The sequence below is a fragment of the Amblyraja radiata genome, chromosome 6, assembly GCF_010909765.2.
Source record: "Amblyraja radiata isolate CabotCenter1 chromosome 6, sAmbRad1.1.pri, whole genome shotgun sequence".
Lineage (NCBI taxonomy): Eukaryota > Metazoa > Chordata > Chondrichthyes > Rajiformes > Rajidae > Amblyraja > Amblyraja radiata.
In genome coordinates, this window is record NC_045961.1 from 34475534 (window position 1) to 34498423 (window position 22890).

At 40.7% G+C, this 22890-nt stretch overlaps 1 protein-coding gene across 25 annotated transcripts in view; it reads left to right on the forward strand.

Moving 5' to 3' along the window:
- The window catches only part of picalm (phosphatidylinositol binding clathrin assembly protein), a 120106-nt gene that overhangs the window by 82092 nt on the left and 15124 nt on the right, over positions 1-22890 (forward strand). For 5 of the 25 annotated variants that reach the window (XM_033022477.1, XM_033022479.1, XM_033022488.1 and 2 more), the window contains 6 exons: positions 3946-4026; positions 9969-10085; positions 11332-11463; positions 11553-11583; positions 13310-13412; positions 19037-19060. In XM_033022477.1, coding sequence (XP_032878368.1) covers positions 3946-4026; positions 9969-10085; positions 11332-11463; positions 11553-11583; positions 13310-13412; positions 19037-19060 — 488 coding nt within the window. The remainder of the gene's footprint in view (positions 1-3945; positions 4027-9968; positions 10086-11331; positions 11464-11552; positions 11584-13309; positions 13413-19036; positions 19061-22890) is intronic. The other 20 variants (XM_033022500.1, XM_033022478.1, XM_033022480.1 and 17 more) reach the window with 13 other exon arrangements.

Here is a 22890-nt window from a genome sequence, read left to right on the forward strand (position 1 = left end):
TGATGTGGAAAGAAAGAAGGGACAGAGCATACTACCAAAGGAGAAATGGATAGAGGTAAAAGGCAATCCAGGATATTGAGAAAGTGGTCAGAAGTTCTCGCTTTTTAACAAGAATTGGAGAAGCTCAGAAACCTTTTCCCCTCGCTGCCGTAGAGTAGAAGAGGGTAGAAAAAGGATCTGTTATTTCTTGTATCCAAAACTGTAACTGATCTATGTAATATACTGATCTACTTTCTCACATATGCACTGTTCATACATTTTAAAACACAATACTTATGGCCTTATCAATCTATATGTTGCCTTTTTCAAGGAGAAATTTGGCTTTCGAAAATGTACCATACCTTTTTGTCATATTCTGCTATGACACAGAAACCATTTGGCTTATTGAGCTCATTAGCAGCTCTAAGCACCCTTCAGTCTCCCTTCAGTTTACTTCTGCCACTTATATCCATGCAACCTATTCTCTCTCACATACCCAGTAACACCACTGAGCATCTTAACAGACATATAAAGTAGGGGCAATTAACTTTTAACTACTTTGAGGGATGTGAAAGGTCACATAACTGGCACAGATAGCACCAGAGGTCAGGATTGAACCAATGGCTTTGTTATAGATTGTGGAGTATAGTTGGTTCTTCTCATTAGTGGCTTCTTCTCTATCTCCTGCATTGTTACTTCCAGGATCTCAATGGCATCTATCATTCTTAACCACATATTTCTAATCTGTTTTGCTTTGTTTTTAAATGGTACAATCATAGTGCATGGAAACGGGTCCATTGGCCTTTGACCTACTTGTCCATGCCTACCAAGATGCCCCATTCAAGTTAATCCCATTTACCTGTGTTTGCCCAATATCCCTCTAAATCTGTCAAAACTTTTTTTAAAGTTAATATTGTGCCTGCATCAACTACTATCTCTGGCAGCTTGTTCCATACACCCCTCATCCTCTGTTTGTGGCAATGTTACACAATTTTGAGATTTTAAAAATCAAGTCTGCAATTTATCCCATCAGATAAAGCATAAAAAGAAGTTTAATTTGACACCTAATTCACTTTTATATCTTCAGTATTAAAAAAGTTATGGCCATTTTCATACTCTGAAATTAGCATCTTGTTCCCTATTGCTTTTCCATTGACTTAACACAAAAGCTGTGATCGAGGACAGTCAAAAGCCCATAACCTTCTTAAAAATTAAGAGAACTGAATGAAATTTTCAGTTATTATAGATTGAAGCATTCTGAAACAAATATGAAACAATCTTACTTGGATGACCTGAAATTAAAGCATATAATTAGTTAGTTACCCAATCGTAGCTAATTACAAAATTCAATTACTAGATTTAAACATCTATCAATTTCTTAAGAAAAGGTTACCATTTTTAAATAGCCTAAGTGTCCAAATAACATTTACACAAGAATTCACAATATAACATGATTTTTAAATCTCATTGTAATGAATTTATAGGCCAAATGGAAGTCATTTAGTGTTTAATTCCTGTAAATTAATGGCCATTTAAATCATCTTGCGAGTGAGATTTTGTGGAACGCGATCGATTGGAACGTTGCATTTGCGGTGAATTTAAACCCCCATATCGGCAGGAAAAACACTGCCGGTTCGTATGGGGCCTAAATCACCTTCTCGCAATGTAAAATTTGGATTAAAGTAATCCTAAGAAGCAAGTTTATATGTAAAATAAACGGCTTACCTTGCTTTGTCCCGTACGTGAGATCCGTCCCGTTGTCGGCGTTGACGGCGTTAGAAGTCGATTTTTAATTTACTCCAGCAATTAAATTATCTAGCGATGTTTTTAAAAAACTTGATAAAACGCAAGTCGGATCGAATATTCTTCAGCAGCTAAACAGCCTGACAAAGATCGACTTCGACAGGCAGGAGAAACTGCATTTTAACCCGCGCCCCCCCCCCCCCCCCCCCCCCCCCAAAGGCGCCAAAGTCGCGCACACGGCCAGTGGCAGAACTGCAGCGCGGCTGAAGGTAAGTTTTGTAACATACCTACTGTATCGAAAATGTTACCCCTCGGGTTCCTATTAAATCTTGCCCCTCTCAGCCTAAAATAATGCCTTTGATTTGGTTCTTAATTAACCCTACCCTGGGAAAACGACTGTGCAATCACCCTATCTATTCCTCTCATGATATTATATCTCAGTCTCATGTGCTCCATGTAATACCCCTCCCTCTTTGTTTTCTTCTTCTCTTCCCTGTGCACATTCATTTTTCCTTCTATCCAGCCTTCCTCTCCTGCACCTTCCACCAAAATCTCTTCCTCTGACTTCACATTTTATTCCTCTTCCCTCCTTATCCTTGCATCCTTTTGTGTTCTTTTTATCTCCAGCCTTTGTCCACCCTCTTCACTTGTATCTACAATACCCATTTCACCTGTATCTACCTATTACGGCCAGGCTTTGTCCCACCCCCACCTCCTTTCCAGTGTTCTCAACCCCTGCTACAATCGGTCTTAAGAAGGGTTTTGAATGGAAGTATCACCTTTCCATGTCCTCCATTGATGCTGCCTGGCCCACTGAGTTACTCCAGCACTTTGCTTTTCTTTGTAAACCAGTATGTGCAGTTCCATATGTCTGTATTCTAAACTCGGGTTCCCTGATTCCCTGATGCCAAAAGCTGCCCACCACCTTATCCATCTTCCATCTTCATGGAACTGTGTACTTGTCCTTCTAGATCCCTCTGCTCTACCACACTCCCCAGGGTTCAAACATTGTGAAGGTTGTGCCTTGATTTGACTTCTCAAAATGCAACATTTTGCACTTATCTGAATCAAACTTTATTTGTCATTCTTCAGGCCACTTGTCCAGGTGGTCAAAATTTCACTGAAATACTTCATAACCATCTTCACTATCTGTAACATCACCTATGTTAATGTTGTCCAGAAAACGTACTAATTATGCCTTGTACATTCTCATCCTTATTGTTGATATCACGGAAAGAAAAGAGACTGATTGTACCAAGAATACTTACTGTGTGATTATTTTGAAATTAGTTCCCTTTGACGTGTAACATCCAGTCATAGATTTGTTAAATTCTCCATGACTTTGTACCACCATTCTTTGACCGACATTGGTTCAACTCAATAATTGTATTTTTATGATTTTCTTTTGCTTTTTACTCTGCCTACTTGTGAGGCACATTTCCTATGCTAATGTATCTACAAAGGCAAATTGTGAGGTTCCAGTTGGAAAGAAATGGAGCAAATATCCTTATTTTTCAATGTTATTCCCACAACCATACTTGCAAATGAAGAAGGTATAATGACCTTGTAACTTGTAATGATTGACCAATCTGTATGCTAAAAGACTGATGTTCTGCCTGCAGAACAAGGGTGTGAGCTTCAAAAGCAGCTGCTTTTGACATAGTCCTGTATATATTAAAATGCAATATCTTCATTTTTGCCTTTGTCTTTCTTTTTCATAATCCTTGGAAGAGGATGACATTGTTGGACAATTCCCATTTTAGACATTCTATTTTTGTCAAATGTTTCAACAACAATTGAATATCATTTAGTTCAGGCCATTTCTTTCAAATTACAATTAGAAACTGAGCTATTGGCTCCTGTTTGTTTTATCCATTGGAAATCAATTATCTGCTTTACCAATGAATTTGGTATGCACCATTGACCTTGTGGCTTAATCTAGTGGAAGGCATTTAAGGCTAACAAACAGAAAATAATCAGAGGAAATAAGCTAAATGGTCTTAAATTTGGTAATCCAATGAAAATATTGCGAGTAATAATTTAAGAATAGATTATCAATGCTAGTACCCTTGAAGCATATTAAGTAATGGGTTAGTAAACTATTGTGTATAGCAGTTCATTCTCAACTATTTGTATGCTATTTGTGCTTGTTATGCCTTCAATCCGTGCTGATTAACTGCTGCTTATCTTTCTGATCTTCTCTTTGCACAATTTATCTGTCAGATTCCTTCTGTGGTCCTCCAGCCTATTCTATTGCTTCCCAGTTTAGAACAGAGTCCCCTGCTGTAGCTGGTCTATTTGCAGGTAGGTTTTATCTGGTTTCTCATTCTGAGATTGCTGTTGGTTAAGTCTTTTTATTGATGTGCTGAATTGTCCTTTGTATGTATGTATTGCATGTATGTATTGCATGTAAAATCAATTAAATTGTGCATTTACTTTCTAATCATTGAAAATTTGTAATCAGATGTGTAATCAAGCAGTATATCATCGAATGCATTCCCCCACTTCTGAAATATCTTGCAATATCTTCACCATTCCTGCTTTAACAGTACTATTAACATTTATCTTGCATACCACACTGGAGGTTGCATTATCACATTTTGATTTTACTAACAAAAAACCTATACAATCTATTCAATGCAGATCATACCTTTTCCCTCTTATTATTACTAATAATTATCAGTGAATATTCCGATAATGCGGTTGAGTAATAGGGTTAAACTGTACTGGGCGAGTCATCATATAAATGTGCAGTGGTAATATGCCCGATCTTAAACCAGTGGAAATATCCAAGTACGAATCCTGTCAAGTCAAGTCAAGAGAGTTTATTGTCATGTGTCCCAGATAGGACAATGAAATTCTTGCTTGCTGCAGCACAACAGAATATTGTAGGCATAAATACAGATCAGATCAGTGTGTCCATATGCAATAGGCTGTTATAGTTCAGAGTTCGTTTGAAGTTGTGTTTAATAGTCTGATGGTCGTGGGGAAGGAGCTGTTCCTGAACCTGGATGCTGCGGATTTCAGGCTCCTGTAACTTCTACCTGATGGCAGCGGAGAGATGAGTGTGTGGCCAGGATGGTGTGGGTCCTTGATGATGCTGGCAGCCTTTTTGAGGTAACGACTGCGATAGATCCCCTCAATGGTAGGGAGGTCAGAGCCAATGATGGACTGGGCAGTGTTTACAACTTTTTGCAGCCTTTTCCGCTCCTGGACGCTCAGGTTGCCGTACCAAGCCACGATGCAGCCGGTCAGTATGCTCTCTACTATGCACCTGTAGAAGTTCGAGAGAGTCCTCATTGACATACTGACTCTCCGTAATCTTTTCAGTAAGTAGAGGTGCTGATGTGCTTTCTTAATAATTGCATCAGTGTTCTGGGACCAGGAGAGATCTTCGGAAATATGCACGCCCAGGAATTTGAAGTTCTTGACCCTTTCCACCATCGACCCGTTGATATAAACGGGACTATGGGTCCCCATCCTAACCCTTCCGAAGACCACAATCAGTTCCTTGGTTTTGCTAGTGTTGAGAGCTAGGTTATTGTGCTGGCACCATTTGGTCAATCGGTCGATCTCACTTCTATACTCTGACTCGTCCCCATCAGTGATACATCCCACAACAGTGGTGTCGTCGGTGAACTTGATGATGGAGTTCACACTATGTCCGGATATGCAGTCATGAGTATAGAGTGAGTACAGCAGGGGGCTGAGCACGCAGCCTTGAGTTGCTCCTGTGCTGATAGTTATCGAGGATGACACATTTCCACCAATACGGACAGACTGGTCTGTGAATAAGGAAGTCGAGGATCCAATTGCAGAGGGATGCGCAGAGACCCAGATCTGAGAGTTTGGTAACCAGCTTGGAGGGGATGATGGTATTAAATACCAAGCTGTAGTCAATGAATAACAGCCTGACAGATGAGTTTTTGTTGTCCAAGTGGTCCAGAGCAGAGTGGAGAGCCAGTGAGATTGCATCCACCGTTGATCTGTTGTGGCGATCAGCGAACTGCAGTAGGTCCAGGTTTTTGTCGAGGTAGGAGTTGATATGCACCATGATCAGCCTCTCAAAGCATTTCATCATCACAGACAGTGCCACTGGTCGATAGTCATTGAGGCACGTCACCTTGCTCTTCTTGGGCAAGGGTATTATTGATGCGCTTTTAAAGCAGATGGGAACCTCAGACCTCAGAAGTGAGAGGTTGAAAATATCCGTTAAAACTCCAGCCAGTTGGTCCGCACAGGTTTTACCATCAGGTCCAGGCGCTTTCCGAGGGTTCACCCCTCTGAAGAATCTTCTGACGTCGGCCTCTGTGACTGCGACCGAAGTACCATCACAGCGAATGGGGGCTCGGGAAGGCACATCAGTGTTCTCCCTATCAAAGCGTGTGTAAAACGCATTGAGCTCGTCGGGGAGTGATACTTCGCTGACATTTGAGCTGCCTCCTGATTTTGCCTTGTAGGAAGTGATGGCATTCAAGCCCCGCCACAGTTGCCGAACATCCGTCTCATCCTCCATCTTGGAGCAGAAGTCCCTTTTGGCCTTTTTGTTGGCCTTACCAAGGTCGTATCTGGACTTCTTGTAGACCTCTGTATCTCCAGTCCTGAATGTCCAGGATCTGGTCTTCAGAAGAGTGCGGCTCTCATGGTTCATCCGAAGCTTCTGGTTAGGAAGGTTTTTGTTGGGATGGAGTCCTCCACACATTTCTTTATGAAGTCTGTAGCGACTGTGGCGTATTCATTCAGGTCCGTTGCCGACTCCCTGAACATTGCCTAGTCTACAGACTCCAAAAAGTCCTGGAGTTGTTCCTCTGCCCTCCCCCTGAGTAATATTTTAAAATAATATTTTAAAGTACCTAAATCAGAAAACGGCTTTTTTGGAAAGTAGCATTGAGATATTTGCACATTTTCTGTGATAGTTGTCTATTCTATACTGTGCTAAATTTGAAGTACTGTTCACATTTTTTTGATAAGTATTTCAGTAATAATAGTAAACAATTTCAGTTGGATATTAAACAAAGTGGCCGATCTGAAAATGAAATAATAACTCAACATAGGTTTCCAGTTGATTGCGTCATCAGTTGTATAAGACTGCAAGATGGTTGAATGCTTATTTCTGATATCAATCGCTGTAGTAATTTGGAGTAATTATTAGATGATGGCAATGCCAGGCCTGCTTTTTGATCTTGATTGAATAGTACACCTACTTTTAGATTTGACTGGTAAGAATGTTCTTTTTTGCATTTTAATTTTAAATATTTAGTTTTGTGAGCTGTCAGAATACCATATTTCCCGGCAATGAAGATGCACCTGCGTTGAAGACGCACCCCCATTTTGAGTTGCTAAATTTTGGAAAAAAGGCTGGCGGGAGAGAATCAAGGGTTTGGTTTAGTTGTGTAGACAGGATCAAGAGTTTTCTGCAATTTCCAGATTGCCTGCGTGTCCTGGGACAGGCTGCAGTTCCCAGGTCGCCTGCCCCGGGACTGGCTGTAGCGCCCAGGTCGCCCTCGAGGCCCGGCACTAACTGCAATTCCCAGGTTGCCTGCAAGCCCCGGTACGAGCTGCAGTTCTCAGGTCGCCTGCGAGCCCTGGGACTTGCTGCAGTTCTGCTGTCTGTTCCCGGCGGCTGCTCACAGCCACCCAAGCTACTGAGTTGCTGGCATCCCCTCCTTCTCAACGCTCCTGCCCTCCCCGCAACTTTACCCCTGGTGGCCCAGCTGTGCTGGCCTGGGCCAGACTCCCCACACGTTGTGGAAGGAACTCTTCCCCCCCCCCCCCCCCCCCCCCCCCCAGCGGTGCGGTCCTTTTACAGCCGCTGTACTGAGAGTTAGCTAAGTCTATCTTTCTTGGCTAGCAATCTAACCTTCGGCCGCCAAGACACAGGTAAATTTTCGGGCTTTATTTTAGGGTAAAAAATAGTGCCTTCATTGCCAGGAAATATGGTAATTATTCTACCCAAAATATGGTGGCACAGCTAGTAGAGCTGCTGTCTTGCACCTCCAGTGACATAGGTTCAATCCTGACCTCTGGTGCTATCTGCGGGGAGTTTGTGCATTCTCATGACTGCATGGATTTTGTCTCAGGTGCTACAGTTTGCCTTTGCATCCCAAAAATATGCATTTAGGTCAGTTAATTTGTCAGTGTAAATTCTCCCTGGTGTATGGGTGTATTGTAGAATGGTAGGATATTTTTGGGAAAGTTGTGAGAATAAATGGGTTGGTTTGGTTTTGGAAAGACAACATTGAAATTGGCCATCGATCACTCTCGTCCACTCCCTACACACTAGGGGCAATTTACAGAGGCCGGCTAACCCACAAAGCACGGGTCTGTGGGAGGAAAGCATTGCACCTGGAGGAAACCCATGCAGTCACTGTGCGGTCAACAGTGGTTAGGTTTGGGTTAATGTAAAAATGGATGGTTGATAATCTTTGTGGCTTGAAAGGCCTGTTTCTCTGCTGTCTCTCTGATGCTGACTATCTGGTATAAATCAATTAGCTGTTAATATTGCAATGGGAGAAACGCTTGTTAATGAACCCCAGCATCATTCCTCAACTCTTTCTCCACCACTTCAATGACAGCATTGGAACTTCCTCCTGCACCTGTATAGAGCTCATTGATTTCATCAACTGAATCACTAAGTTCCAACCTGCCCTCAAATTCATTTGAACTATCTCTGACGCCTCTCTCGGCTTTCTCAGAATATCTGTTCCCGTCATGGAAGATGGGCCACAAGTGTATTGACCACAAGTGTATTACAATCCCACTGACTCCCACAGTTATATTGACCACAACCATCTGCCTTTTCAGTAAACATGGTTTTCCTTTCCCATCCTCATTTCCCATATTACTCTGCATTACCTCTTTTCGTCTTCCCATTTTCTCTCCTATCCATAATCTCGCCCTCTGGCTATATATTTCACTCCTTTTTCTTTATCTGACAGCCATTTCTCTCCTTGTTACCTCTAGCCATTTCTCTCCTTGTTACCTCGAGCCATTGGCCATTGGCCATTGGCTAGAGGAAGCCCTTTGCCAATAATCCCTCCTTGTCTGTATGCGTCCATCACTTGCAGGCTGCACCCCCCCCCCCCCCACCCAATTCCATCAGACCGGAAATGTTGTTTGTTAATTTCCCTCCATTAATTGTTGTCTCCTGAACTCCTCCAGCACTTTCTGCTGTTCAAGATTCCAGTATTTGCAGTTTCTTGTGTCTCATTCTTGTTAACAGAATAATGCTTTTGTCCCAGAGTTAGAGCATAGGGGAATGACATATGGCCTGGCTGGTCCATACTCGTGATTATGTCCCACATGGACTTTCCTCACCTACTCAGCTCAACCCAAACCTTAGTTTTGCCTAACCTTCATTTTCTTGCTACCTGTACTTGGCTTCTATTAGGTTTTCACTTAAAGCATGAGATAGTAGTAAATATCAGATCTGGTATAATCGGATATATTATTTCAAAGACTGCAAATAAATAATAACAACCACTGCTTGGGAGATATTAGACTCAACCATCATGAAAGTTGAATAAATGCAACTTGTTCTTCTGCAAATGCAACAGTTTTATTGATCACGAAAAAATGTGTACTGTGTTAAACATTTTGGTTTCACTTTCACTTTTTGGTAAATGTATTCTGGTGTTGATGTTTTGGAGGTAATACACCTACCTCTATTATATTGCATGCATATCATCAGTCCAGATTTTGAGGACTATCTGCATCAGAAGACTCACTGGTTTGCTTCTGTATGAAATGATTTCAATTGCTCTATACTGGATGGGGGAATTCCGACAAGGAGAATTCCTTTCCGCATGCAGAGGTTCTACTATTCCAAAAAAATAATAACACAACTTGCAGAGCAGAAGAATTGAAAAAGGAAGATGGAAACAGAAGCTTATGAGAAGTTGGGAGTCCTTCATTTGTGGGATGGGAGGCCAAGTATGATGAAAGGAAGAAACATGGGATGGAAAGACATTGGGCGAGTAACATGGAGACCTTTTCTAAAATTAAACGTGTGTGAAAGGGAATGCTTTTACAATAAATGTTCAAGTTGCTTTCTAATTAACTATTGGATTAAGATTTTTCAAGAAGTATTGTTTGATCTTCATTGATGCTGGAAATGTAGCCAAATGAAATGATCACTTTAAAATTTGGATCATGTATTGATTTAAAACTATTCTGATGGGTAAGAAATCTTTCTCCTTTTGTTGCATTATTTATTTGAAGGTAACCATATGTTTTTGTATTTTTAGGGTTCACTCCTTCGCCAGCTACTCAGGCACTATCTTCAACAAGCCTTAATGTTGATTTTGAATCTGTATTTGGGGCTAAATCAACTTCCACAGCCAATAGCGTAATGGATCCTGGTGGTAAGAATAGCCTTTTCCTTTGGAGGGGAGGTCATTAAAAAATAATCATTTATTTTGGAATTCCACAATGTATTCACATCTTGTGTCTGTATACCAATGAAATTTACTACGGCGGCACATTATAAGCAATAGTATAAAGTTCCTTGTGTTTGTTCAGTCCCTTTAATAGTTTTTGCTTTTATCTGTGGAAAAGTGAAGCTTCTGCTAATTAGGCATATATTAGTGCTCCATTTTTTTTCATTTAATCTGTTTGGTGGCAATAGATTTGAACTATTTATTGCCTACATAATTATCAACGACACTATTTAGTTGTTGCAATCAAAGGAACTGGTTTTTAAGGCAGCACGGTGGTACAGCAGCTATTTCAAAGCTCCAGCAATCTAGGTTCAATCTTGTCCTCTTGGTGATACCCATAAAAGGTTTGTCCTTTCTCCTTGCGACTGGGTAGATTTCTTCCATTTACTTTGGTTTCCTTTTGCATTCCATAAAATTGCTTATAGTTGGTCTGATTGGGTAAGTTATTTCCAACAGAAGTGGAAGGTATCAAATCAGGAGGTTTATGTTGATTGCATGGTTAGAAAGAATTGGTTACAAAGAAGTAAGCGGGACAGTGTGATTGATGAGATTGTTCTGATGTAGACTGGCTAATTAGTGTCCTTCCACCATGTTGTAAGGATATATGACAAAGGTTTGAGTAATGTGGAAAAGAGGGATGTGTTTCTCATAGTCAGGGCATTCGTATCTCAATTTTTATATACATTGGATTGTCCTAAATTTACAAAAGCACTTGGGACATTTGTTGCAGTTTAATTTTAAATATATTTGTATTTGACATGTTGCTTGCAAAATTATTTAATATTTGTCGATAATGCATTGTTTTTAGCTAGACATTTGTTTACTGCATGCAGCAATGTTGGCTCATACCTGCATGCTTTATGGCGGGTTTTTATAAGGTGTAGTTAAAAGCAGAAACATTTTATTGGTTAATACCTTTTTAGGTCATCTTTTTGTTGACATGTAATCAGTAAATATGCAATGTTTTAATTACATTTTTTGCTTGTTCTATAAACATTGTTCTAATTTCTTTCCACCATCCATACCTTTTGGGTCCTTGGCTTTGCTTGGCATGCTTGAATGGGTGAGTTGGGATTTAAACATTTTTATCTTTATTGTCATAATATGTGACGTTCCTGCAAAATTTTTGTTTTGTATTGCTCTAATTGTGATGCATTACTGACCTCCAAAGACTTTGATGGATTAGGTGGACTCCTGAAACCAACTGTAGCTTTGCAGAGCCAGGCTCATCAAACTTTAAAGCCACAGCCAAACAAGCTAGTAGGAGAGGATCTGGATTCATCGTTGGCTAATCTCGTCGGCAGTAAGTATCTAACAGATGTGGTTGCATTTTTAATGATGTTTATTTCTCAGTGCTGATCAAATAATGTAAATCAATTTCATGCATTTCAGATTTGGGAATTGGAAATGGATCTGCTAAGAAGTAAGAACCAGTGCATGTTTATTAAAATGGTATTGCTTTATTGTTGCCAATACTTTATTTTTCCTACAGACCCCATTTTGTGTATATACTAATGAAATATCTGAACTCCAAACATTTATTTGTAATTGAGAAGATATTCAATATCTCTCCTAAAATAAAAATTAATACCGACTTTAAAAAGTTTGAGTGATAGTAGAAACAATGCCAAGGAATGTGTCAGAAAATAGAGATTTTGTCTCTTTGATTTAAGATGTTTAATGGCCTACATTTCAATGCATTATCCAGTTCACAAAAGACACAAAACATTGGAGTAACTCAGCGGGACAGGCAGCATCTCAGGAGAGAAGGAATGGGTGACGTTTCGGGGCGAGATCCTTCTTCAGACCCGAAACGTATCCGATTTCAGATCAATCTCGACCCGAAACGTCACCCATTCCTTCTCTCCAGAGATGCTCCCTGTTCCGCTGAGTTACTCCAACTTTTTGTGTCTATCTTCGATTTAAACCGACATCTGTAGTTCGTTCTTACACATCCAGCAAACAAAACATTTAATCGTCGGGATGTAATGGCTAGGTGTTTTTTTTAATTTTTGTTACCATTCGCTATTTTCACATGCATTAAAAATAACATCGAACAAACGGAAGAGAGAGAGAGAGAGAGAGAGAGAGAGAGAGAACGGGACTGGCTGTAGCGATCAGGTCGGGTCGCTTGCCCCAGAGCCAGCTCGCTTGCCCCAGGTCTGGCTGCAGTTCCCAGGTCGTCTGCGTGCCCCGGGATTGGCTGGAGCGCCTAGGTCGGCTTGCAGGTCTGGCTGTTGCGCCCAGGTCGCCTGCGTGCCCCGGGACTGGCTGCAGTTCCCAGGTCGCGAAAACGTGTTCGGGTTACGGGCCGGATCCGGGCCGTAGGTTGCCGACCCCTGTGTTAATAAGGGCCTGTCCCACTTGGCAATTTTTTCGGCGACTGCAGCATCATTGACTGACGTATCATGTCACCAAAAAATATACGTGGCGTGACGACGTATGACGCGGCATGATGACTTATGACGCACGGTGTTTTTTCAAGTGTCGCAACCACTTTTTTGTCGCCGCTGGATTTTGAAATGTTCAAAATCTTTTGCCGATGTCCACTGCTATGAAGCCGGCAAAATCGCCAAGTGGGACGGGCCCTTTAGGCCTCATTCTTTTCCCCCCCCCCCCCCCCCCCGTGTTTTAAAAGCGATTTGACCCAAGTCTATCTTTCTTGTCTAACAATCTAACCAAGACGCAGATAAATTTTCGGGCCTTATTTTAGGGTAATAAATAGCGTTTTCTTTGCTGGGAAATACGGTATTTGCAATATTAAATTTGCTGAGAAGTGGATCACTCAAAGAAATGCTTTTATATTACTTTGCACCACTTCCCCTGGCTATTATTTATCAAATTTATCCATGAATTACAGAACAGTAATAATGAAATTTTAGAGCTTTTTTCCTGCAAATCTGCATGATTAGTATGGCAGAAGAATTTCTTGTTAATGACTGAATTTGCAAATGACAGAACCTTCGTAATGATAGTTTATTTTAATTGCACATCTAGCTTCAGTTTAGTTCTGCAGTTATAATTTATTTCGCCTGTGGGTCTGTGGCTATTTTTCAATTTAGTTAATGTCTGAATTAATTGGACATAACAATGATCTAAATGTGGTGTTTGGAGTGCAGAATTATTAATTAAATAATCCTTTGCCCGAGAAGTAATCTTCATTGGAGCCAGCCTGGGGAAAAGAAACTAACTGGTGGAAACAATTGGCAACCAAAAGTTGCTCCAACTACAACTTGGAATCCTGCTACACTGGTAAGTGATTATTCTTTGTTTGAATAAAGGGTGTCATCTGTAAAATGTCTCGAGTGCACAACTGTTGCACTGAAATATTAGTCAACTCACTAAAAATTAATTCAGAATTCTAAAAAATGAGCTGCTTTTCCTGTTTTATAGTGTTAGCAGGTTTTTGTTTGAATTCTGAGGATTTCTTATGCAAGCACCATGAGAAGTTACTGTTCCTTCTCCACTTTGCCAAACCAATTGAAGCATTGCTTGTAATAAAAAATTTATCATATTTGCAGAGGATTTGACTCTATTCCCTTAAATTATTTACAATTATCTTTTTGCAAAAAAACCTCTGTTCCTAATGACTTTTTCAGTCCACTTTAGCTGTTTGAATATACATTTAAATCATTTACTTTCCTTTTAAAAAATTGGCAAAGGTTTTAGTCTCCGACATTCAAATGGTGAGTTTTTGGTGAACAACTTCTTCCTCCATTCTCACCTAAACCTTCTAACTTAAAGTTATGCCTCTACATCTTTCTTTCTTAAGAGACGTCCTTTCCTGTTCACTTCCTGTAGGCGTTTCATAATTTTGTACACCTCAGTTAAATCTTGTCCCAAATGAATTATGCCAGCTTCTTTGATCACCCATAACAATCTTGTGCCTATAGCAAACTCATCCGATGTACCGTCACATTTTTCATGGAGAGGCCATAACTGTACACAATAAGTAGGTTTACTTTTTTAAATTTTATTTCTTAGTGACCGGGTGCAGAAGCAGTCCCTCTGGTCACAGAGTCCGCACCGACCAGCAATCACCACATACACTAGCACTATTCTACGCACTAGGGACAATTTACAATTTTTAGTGAAGCCAAGTAACCTAAAAACCTGCACACCTTTGGAGTGTGGGAGGAAACCGGTGCACCCGGAGAAAACTCATGCAGTCACTGGGAGAACGTACAAACTCTATACAGACTATACCCGTAATCGTGTTCGAACCCGGGTATCTGGAGCTATCACTGCTTCACTGTGCCACCCGAAAGCTAATTAGCAATTATAAGCTAATCATACAGTTGCGATATATTTACCGTACTCTTATATCCCATGCCTCAACCAACAAAGTACCTTGTATGTTGCATATCGTGATGTGTGTCTACCTTTATGGATCTATGGATATGCACTTCTTTGTTTCTCTGCATTATAATCTCATTTATTGTTTATTCATTGGCTTTGCACTTTTCAAATGAGGTACTACTTTCAATTTGAATTTTCAGCTATGCACCGAAGCAATCTGTTTATATGCCTGCAATCTAGAATATCTGATCTTAATCATCGACTCTGGTTTATGTCCCAAGTCAATAAGATGTATCACAAAAAGCAGGTGGTCTGGTATCCAGCTCTGCAGAATCCATTCCACACAGTGCTCTGGTCAAATAAGATCCCAATTTTTAATCCAGCTTGCCACTTTCCCTTGAATCTATGGGCTTATATTTAAAATATGGCACTTTATCAAAGCCTTTCTAAAATTGTGCAGAATACATCAAATGCACCATCCTTGTTGATTCTCGTTGCCATTTTATTAAAATTCAATTAAATTAGTCGGGCATTTCCACCCCTTGACAATTTGAAAGATGTGAAAGGAAAGATGATAACGAAACGTAAGAGTAGGTTCTATTGGAGACCAAAGCAATAGTCTCCCAGTGGATACTAAAGATAGGAGTAGAGTCCAAAATAAATAACAAGGACACTGACAATAAGATGGGACATAGACATAAAAAGCTGGAATAACTCAGCGGGACAGGCAGCATCTCTGGAGAGAAGGAATGGGTGACGTTTTGGGTCGAGACCCTTCTTCAGACAAGAAGATTGGGAATGAGAACTAAATGCACCAAGGGATCTAATTTTGGAATGGATAAATTATCACATCAAAATAAAATGTGCCTGAGACTTCAGCAGAAGGCGGAGTTATTCCAGGTTCTGAGCATCATTTCCCAATTTTAATTGGTTCCCGGCATGGTAATGAGGATGGCTAAAATACTGCTAATATTGCAGTTGATGGGAAAATAAAGGAAACCTAATTAAAATGAGCTACTCACAGAAGTGATGGCCAAATTGTTGTAAACAGCCTGAAGTATGACATCAATCAACATGTGGAGGAAATCGAGAGCAGCCAGTTTAAGGGATGGTGGTGCCATAGTTAAATGTTTCTAAGGGGGTAACAATGATGACCAACAAGACTGGTGCATTAGATATAGTCTGCACTGATTTTGGTACGGCTTTGATAAAGTATCACATGATAAGGAAAGTACAAGCTCCTCCATTCAGAGGAAAGCAATTGAATCATAATATAAGAATATAATATAACTAATACTAGAACATTGCATAAAACAAACATAAACAATTTGATCACATTTACTAATCACTATTGTGCTTCCCCTTTGTGTTTGTTTTCCTTTCGTGATTCTGTCTGGCCTGCTACCTCTATACAGTGCTTCCTACATGGCTGCAATCAAACCACTAGAAGATTGCCCTTTGCTGTTGGGGGTGACCATGAGCAGCTCTGGGCCCAATGGCCTAGCTTCAAACTGTACCATCTCGCCATGAGCAGCATTAACCTGAGCCAGATCGGCTGAAGGACAACTTCAAGGGCACTGTTGCAGTGGCAATGGTGAGAGCATAGTTATTGTGGTCCAGAGAGAAGCAGTAGTTTTTGGTTTTGCTTCATAGACTCACTGGCACTTTCAAGGACAAGATGGCCTTGCATTCTGTCGCAAGGTGGCCTTGCAATCTGTAACTACTCTGTTGCCATTGAGGCCTATCCAGCACTTGAATTTGGGGCCATGATGGCATTGTTCTAAACTTCTACTGTAGAACTCTTGACATCAGGCAGCTTTAGCGGGTGCTGCTGTGGACGCTGATGGCTCTGTCATCACATGTTACACTAAGGCCGAGTCCTTCAGGCAAGGATGTGCACTGGACTCCACATAGCAGTGCAAATGTCTTTGAAAGGCTTTTTTCCAACTTTGGATTAAATGCTAGGTCTCTATGTGTGCAGTTGCATCAGGCTTCGCATTAGGTTGCCATCTTGGAGCAGCTTCTGGGGCTAAATGCTGCAGTAATCCTCCGGTTTGGCTGCAAACTCCTGGTTAGATTTCTGCCTCTGCATTGCACTCCTTATTCTGCAAAGCACCATGCATGATTTTACTTTGTGCTTGGGAATTTCCAAAGCATTGACACAGCATCATCACCCACCAGGTTGTCAAAGTTGGATTCCTCAATGGGGATGAGAAGGTTGAGCAGATAGGGGCACCTGCGATCCTGAATGGATTAAAAAATCAACTCCAGACGACCATGGTAAAAATGAGTGAATGGAAGTGTCTGCTCATGAGACTTGCTAATGGCAAGGTGGAAAATGAAGAGAGATCCAAGGCACTGATTCCTGGCTTCCACCTCCTTGGTGAGAATTTAGTGAGCGTCTCTCAGTGTGTTTTTGTTGGAGATATATGCACGCTGTCAAATGTATGCACTGTCAATTGTATGAGCATCCTGGAACTGTGGTGAGAATCAGAGTTGAAGATGTGCTGGTTTAATCAGTGATTGTTAACCTTGACTACACAAGCAAAGTTATTTAGCACAAAAATGTGCTTGAGCAACTCAGCAGGTCAGGCAGTATCTGTGGAGGGAATAGACAGGTGATGTTTCGGGTCGTGACCCTTCATACTGTTTGGAATAGGGGGTAGAAAGTTGGAAAGAGTTGGGGTCGGGACAAAAATGTGACAAACAATAGGTGGATACAGGTGAGGCGCGGGGGTGGGGGGTGATTGGCAGATGGGTGGAATCAATGACAAAGGTTAGAGATGAAATGGAGACACAAGGGTGTTGGATAAAAAAGAAATGGAGAGTGAAATGTGAAGCCGGACGGAGGATATGGGTGGAGGGGGGGGGGGTAATTATAGGAAACTGTGAGACTTGAATATAGGAGATAAACATACAAAAGAGAAAGGAGCAACTGACAGGGATGGTGTGAGAGTACAGGGATTTGGGGGCGCAGGAGAAAGAGGGGATAGGATGGAAACCTCATTCCCCCCCTCCCCTCTCCCCCGTGTCCCATGTGGGCTCGCACCTATTCCGTTGTCCACCACCCCCTTTCCATCTACATTCCCTCCTCTACTCCACAATTCACAACTCCTCAATTATTTTCTCTTACACCTGTATTTTCATCTCTGGCCTTTGTCCAACCATCTGCCTATCAAAAACACTCCTCTGTATCCGCCTATTATTTTCCAGGTTTTGTCTTCACCTCATCTCTTCCAGTTTTTTATCTTCCCACCCCCCCATACAATGTCAGAAGATGGGTCCGACCCTAAACATCACCTATCCATGTCCTGCAGAGATGCTACCTGACCTGCTGAGTTACTCCAGGACTTTGGGTCTTTTTTTGTAAACCAGCATCTGCAGTTATTTGTTTATTACATTGATTACAATTAATTCCTTTTCATGGACTTGCATTATTAGTGAAATGACACGTGCTTAAGAAGCTTATGACATTGTGAAGAAACAAAACACTCAGCACATTTTAAATACATATGCACGTGTGCACATAAACACATGAAGTGCGGTGGCTAGTCATGCTTCAACGTTACAGGGACGAAGGTGTAGGACATCTGTGGAGCTGTGACTATACTTGGATTTGGAGATAATCAAATTCTACAATAGTAAAGTTCTAAAAGCACATTTCAAAACCTACATGTAATGTGTAATCTTCAGCTCGGAAAACAATCCTTCATGACCCAACCACTTTGATCCATGCTTCTGTTCAAAAGTATATTCATGAGCCAGGTTTATCACCTTTATCACCTAAATGTACTGAGATCCTCCAAACTGGTTCAGGCAATTCCAGAAACGTTGTATTCATTGTGGTATTGATTGAGAGAACACACCAATCAGGTTATGACACCTTTAACACCGGGTTAAATATCTAACCAATTAGCAAATCTCTGTGAGGTGGTGAAACAGTACAGACGAGATGGGTTTATTTTGTACTTATGTGATGTTGATTCATTCTTGGTGAGGCAATTTCCAGTTTATTGCAACCCCTCAGTATTTGCATGATTTGGTACCAGGCAGGCGATATTCCACAACTGAGGAGATTAGACGTACTATGGAGGACTTGTATTCTCACTTGGTTAAAGTGACTCTCCAAACCAGTGTCTTGATTAGGAATGGAATAATTTTTCGAATTGGTTAAATCTAACAAACTACAACCTATTGATATCTCTTGGCCCTGGAAAAGTGGGGTTTGTACAAATGGACAGAGACTAAGCAAAGAAACATGTCTTTTCATGGTCATTTGACAGATTTAAACAAAAGTTCATACAAAACCTTGAAATTAGTGAGTAACAGTGTATGAGGAGGAAATGTGCGTGACAGATTTGTATTTTTCTCTGATCACAATTTACAGCACATCAAGTATTTTTAAATACTAAATATAGTTTAAGACTAAATTATGCTTAACTTGGATTATTATTAAAAGGACGAGTTAAAATATAGAGTTTTCCCCCTTTTAATATGAGCAATATGTGAACTAATGGCAAGAGTGCAAACTAACTAAATAATTGAATCTTTATGCAATTGTTTCCTTTGAAAAGCAGAATGGCATGCATTTCCCTCATTACGTAAGTGAAATCATATTACCTTAAAAACTGGCATGGTTGTCAATTGCTACTGATTTGAAAATTGCAAGCAGCTGTTATGTTTTTTCATCTGCTGTGAACTTCTGCTGCCATTGCCTAAGTCTTCTAAATGTCACTTTTTGATGACAGCATGAAAACTAATATAACTCTATTCAAGAAAACTTCCATATAAATCAATATATGGAACCCTTTTCTTCCCTCCCACACAGCTTTATATTTTCTCGTTCTGCAGTGACGTATGGTACGTATGCTTGTGGTTTCATGAACCCTCCTGTGAAGAAACTGCCAAAGTAGCTGTGATGCATGAATTCTTCACTTTCTTTTCGTTGTCTACTTTGACAGAAGTCTGACACGGATACTAATGATTGCATTGGGTAATTTGTGAAGCATATACCACCGGTGCCTGAAATGCCTAAAATTCAAAATTACACCCGTTTAAAGCATGATCTGCCTTGGAAATGTTCCTGTTCTATTTAACTTTAGCTATGTTAAGGCAATATAGAATAATGGATCCCTCACCGATAAACTAGGAGAACCTTTCATGATTTGTTTAAATATTTTTGTAGTCTTCAAGGCAAATTAAAGCATTTATTTGCAGAATTGTCTCACATGGCTTTATAAGTGATGAGACAAAGCAGCATTGTGTAACACTGTTGGTCTGATTTTACCAAGATTGTTTTAGCTCTTGAGTGTTTGTTCTTAAACACAGCACAGCCCTTTTTAAATAAGCGATTGATAGTCTATTCACAGGAAGGCAACTTAACTAAAATTAAAAGGCAAGAAGCTAAAGATGCTGGGAATCTAAAATAAAATAATGAACAGCAGATGCTCAGCAGGTCGGATACCATTTGTGGAGAGACAGTTTAAAGATTTTGCGATATTCTTCATCAGTCAGGGAAAGTGAAACTAAAAGCACGTTTCAAGTTGCGGGGAGGAGGAGGGTGGGGGGGGTGTGAAATGTTGGAGAATGTAATTTGAAATGGCTTTGTTTGGATGAAGACCAAGAATTCCCGGATGTGAGAGATGTTTGGTGCTATATGATGATGATGAGCATTTGTTTATCATAGTTGACCTTTCTGAAGAAGTAGAATTAAGATGCAGAGCACAGCAGTTTCCGGAAATCTGAAATAAAAAAGGATGCTGGAAATGCATCCATCTATCCTTCCTGAAATAAATACAGCACGTTTTTCCAGTCATGGAAAAGTTGAAATGAAGATGGTACTGTAAAGCCAAAAGCTGAAGCAAATTTTTGATTGTACTAGACTAAGTGGGACCCATTGGGTCCCATGTTCACACAGGAGGGCTGGTCCACTGACGCAATATTCCACCTCTCCACCAATTCCAATATTGGTGGCCAGTGGGGTGCTTTCTGGAGCACTGGTATGGGTTCTTGGGGTGGCAGCTCAGTCCCTCAAGCCTGATGTGCTGGCAGCTCACTCACGGCTGGTGGGCTGGCAGTTGATTCACGGCTATTCCTTGAAATTCCATTTCAAGCAGGGTGCAAGGCCACCAAATTCAAATCCATTTTCCTTCCATTTCAAGCAGGGTGCAAGGCCACCAAATTCAAGTGCAGTTTCTTACCACTTCGAGCAGGGTGCAAGGCCCATTTTTTAAACACTAATAACACTTTTATTTTTCATTGATGGGAAGAATCCTCTGCACCTGCTGAGCGGAGAGGGGCTGAGTACAATGGCCAAAAATCACAGCCGTAAGTGGTGCCATTTTATCTAAAATCAATATACAGTGCAAACAGGAAGTTACCCAAAGCACCCAAACCACCATTTGCAGTAGTGCCTTTTAATTTAAAGCCAAAGCACTCAAACCACCATCTGCAGTAGTGCCTTTTAACTTCAACCCAAAGCACCCAAACCACCATTTGCAGTAGTGTCTTTTAACTTCAAGCAAAGCACCCAAACCACCATTTGCAGTAGTGCCTTTTAACTTCAAGCCAAAGCACCCAAACCACCATTTGCAGTAGTGTCTTTTAACTTCAAGCAAAGCACCCAAACCACCATTTGCAGTAGTGCCTTTTAACTTCAAGCCAAAGCACCCAAACCACCATTTGCAGTAGTGCCGTTTAACTTCAACCCAAAGCACCCAAACCACCATTTGCAGTTGTGCCTTTTTACTTCAACCCCAAGCACCCAAACAACCATTTGCAGGCAGTGCCTTTTTACTTCAAACCAACCATATTTTCATTTTCAAACCACATTAAGGGGACTCACAGTTGAGTAGACATGTGTTCAGTGTTATTCAGAGCTCAGAGGCACGTGACCCTCTGGCTTCCTCCATCTTGCAGAGACTGAGTGAGGAACACCACTTCCGGGTTTTATAGTTCCTCCCCCCTCCCACCAGCAGGGGCAGCAGAGAGAATGGCATTTTAAAAAAAACCATTAATATCTCTCTGATTGTTCATCGATGAGAAAAATCCTCCGGTCCTGGAAGGCGAAGGGGGGCTCTGAGCGAGGTGGCCAAAAATGATATCCGTAGGTGGCGCCGTTCTCTCGGAAATCACAGCACAGCGGGCCAAAAGCGGTCAAGATCAAACTTTTAGTAATATAGATTTGCTACTTATTGTGCAGGGTGTTGACAAGGCCACATTTGGAATACTGCACACATTTCTTGTCTTCTTGCCTAAGAATGAATATAGCAGTAGTGGAGGAAATCGAGGGATTCACCAGGCTAATCCTGGGATAAGAAACCTGTGCTATAAAGCGAGGTTAAACAGACTGGGTCTGCATCCTTGGAATTTTGGAAGAATGTGGAGTGATCCTTTTGAAATAACTAAGATCCTAAGGTGGCATGACAGAATAAATGTTACTGTTTTCAGTAATGGGAAAACCACAAACAAGGAGACATAATTTCAAGATAAGGGATTGGTCATTTAAAACAAAGGTAGGTAGACATTTATTGTTATGTCTGAATCTCTGGAGTTCTCCACCCAGAGAATTCTGAAGATTAGTGCATTAGATATTTAAAGTAGTAGATTGCGAATTGAGGGCAATGAGGATCTAGCACAGAGGAGTAATTGTGGCCTTGGGCAGATCAGGCATTATTCTGAATGCTAAGGCTGAATGATTTACTCTTGCCCATATTTTCTTGTGTGCCTACATTTGTCAACTGCCTTGTATAAAGTTGGATAATAAATTATCTAAAATTGGATAATTCTGTTTAGAATTCAATCTTGGACAATCTTGGTCTGAACAACTTGTTTACCTTTTGTAGTTTATTAATTTATCTACTGAATTATGTGGGAGATGTATTTGGTTTTAATGCACATGGATCTACTGATAGTTTGTAGGAATGGAATATTTTTAATAGCTTAATATTCTGTAATATTGGGAATTTAGTTGGAAAACGGGGAAGGAAGAAATGTAGTTAGATTTTAGCTTGATAAGCCATACAACCATGCCAACACAAATTGCAAAGCCTCTCTTCAAGGAAGAAACTGAAAGCTTTCATTATTTTCTGGGTAAGTTTAAAAATAGTTCTGGTGATCATGGACTTGTTTAACGGGATAGATCATAGTTGCAATGTCCAACAGTACCACGAAGAAATGGTGGTGAGAGTACTGAAACAGGCCTTTCAGACTGATTTTTCCCATGCTGACCAAGTTGGCACATAGGGCTAGTCCCATAATCATTAGCCCATAGCCCTCTAAACCCTTCCTATCCATATGTCTGTCCAAATGTTTTTTTTAAAGTTGTAATTGTACCTGGTTCTGTAACTTTCTCTGGCAGCTCTTTCCAGATGCAGATTACCCTCTGAATGGATTTACCCCCTAACGTTGCCCAAGATCACTCTTGAATATA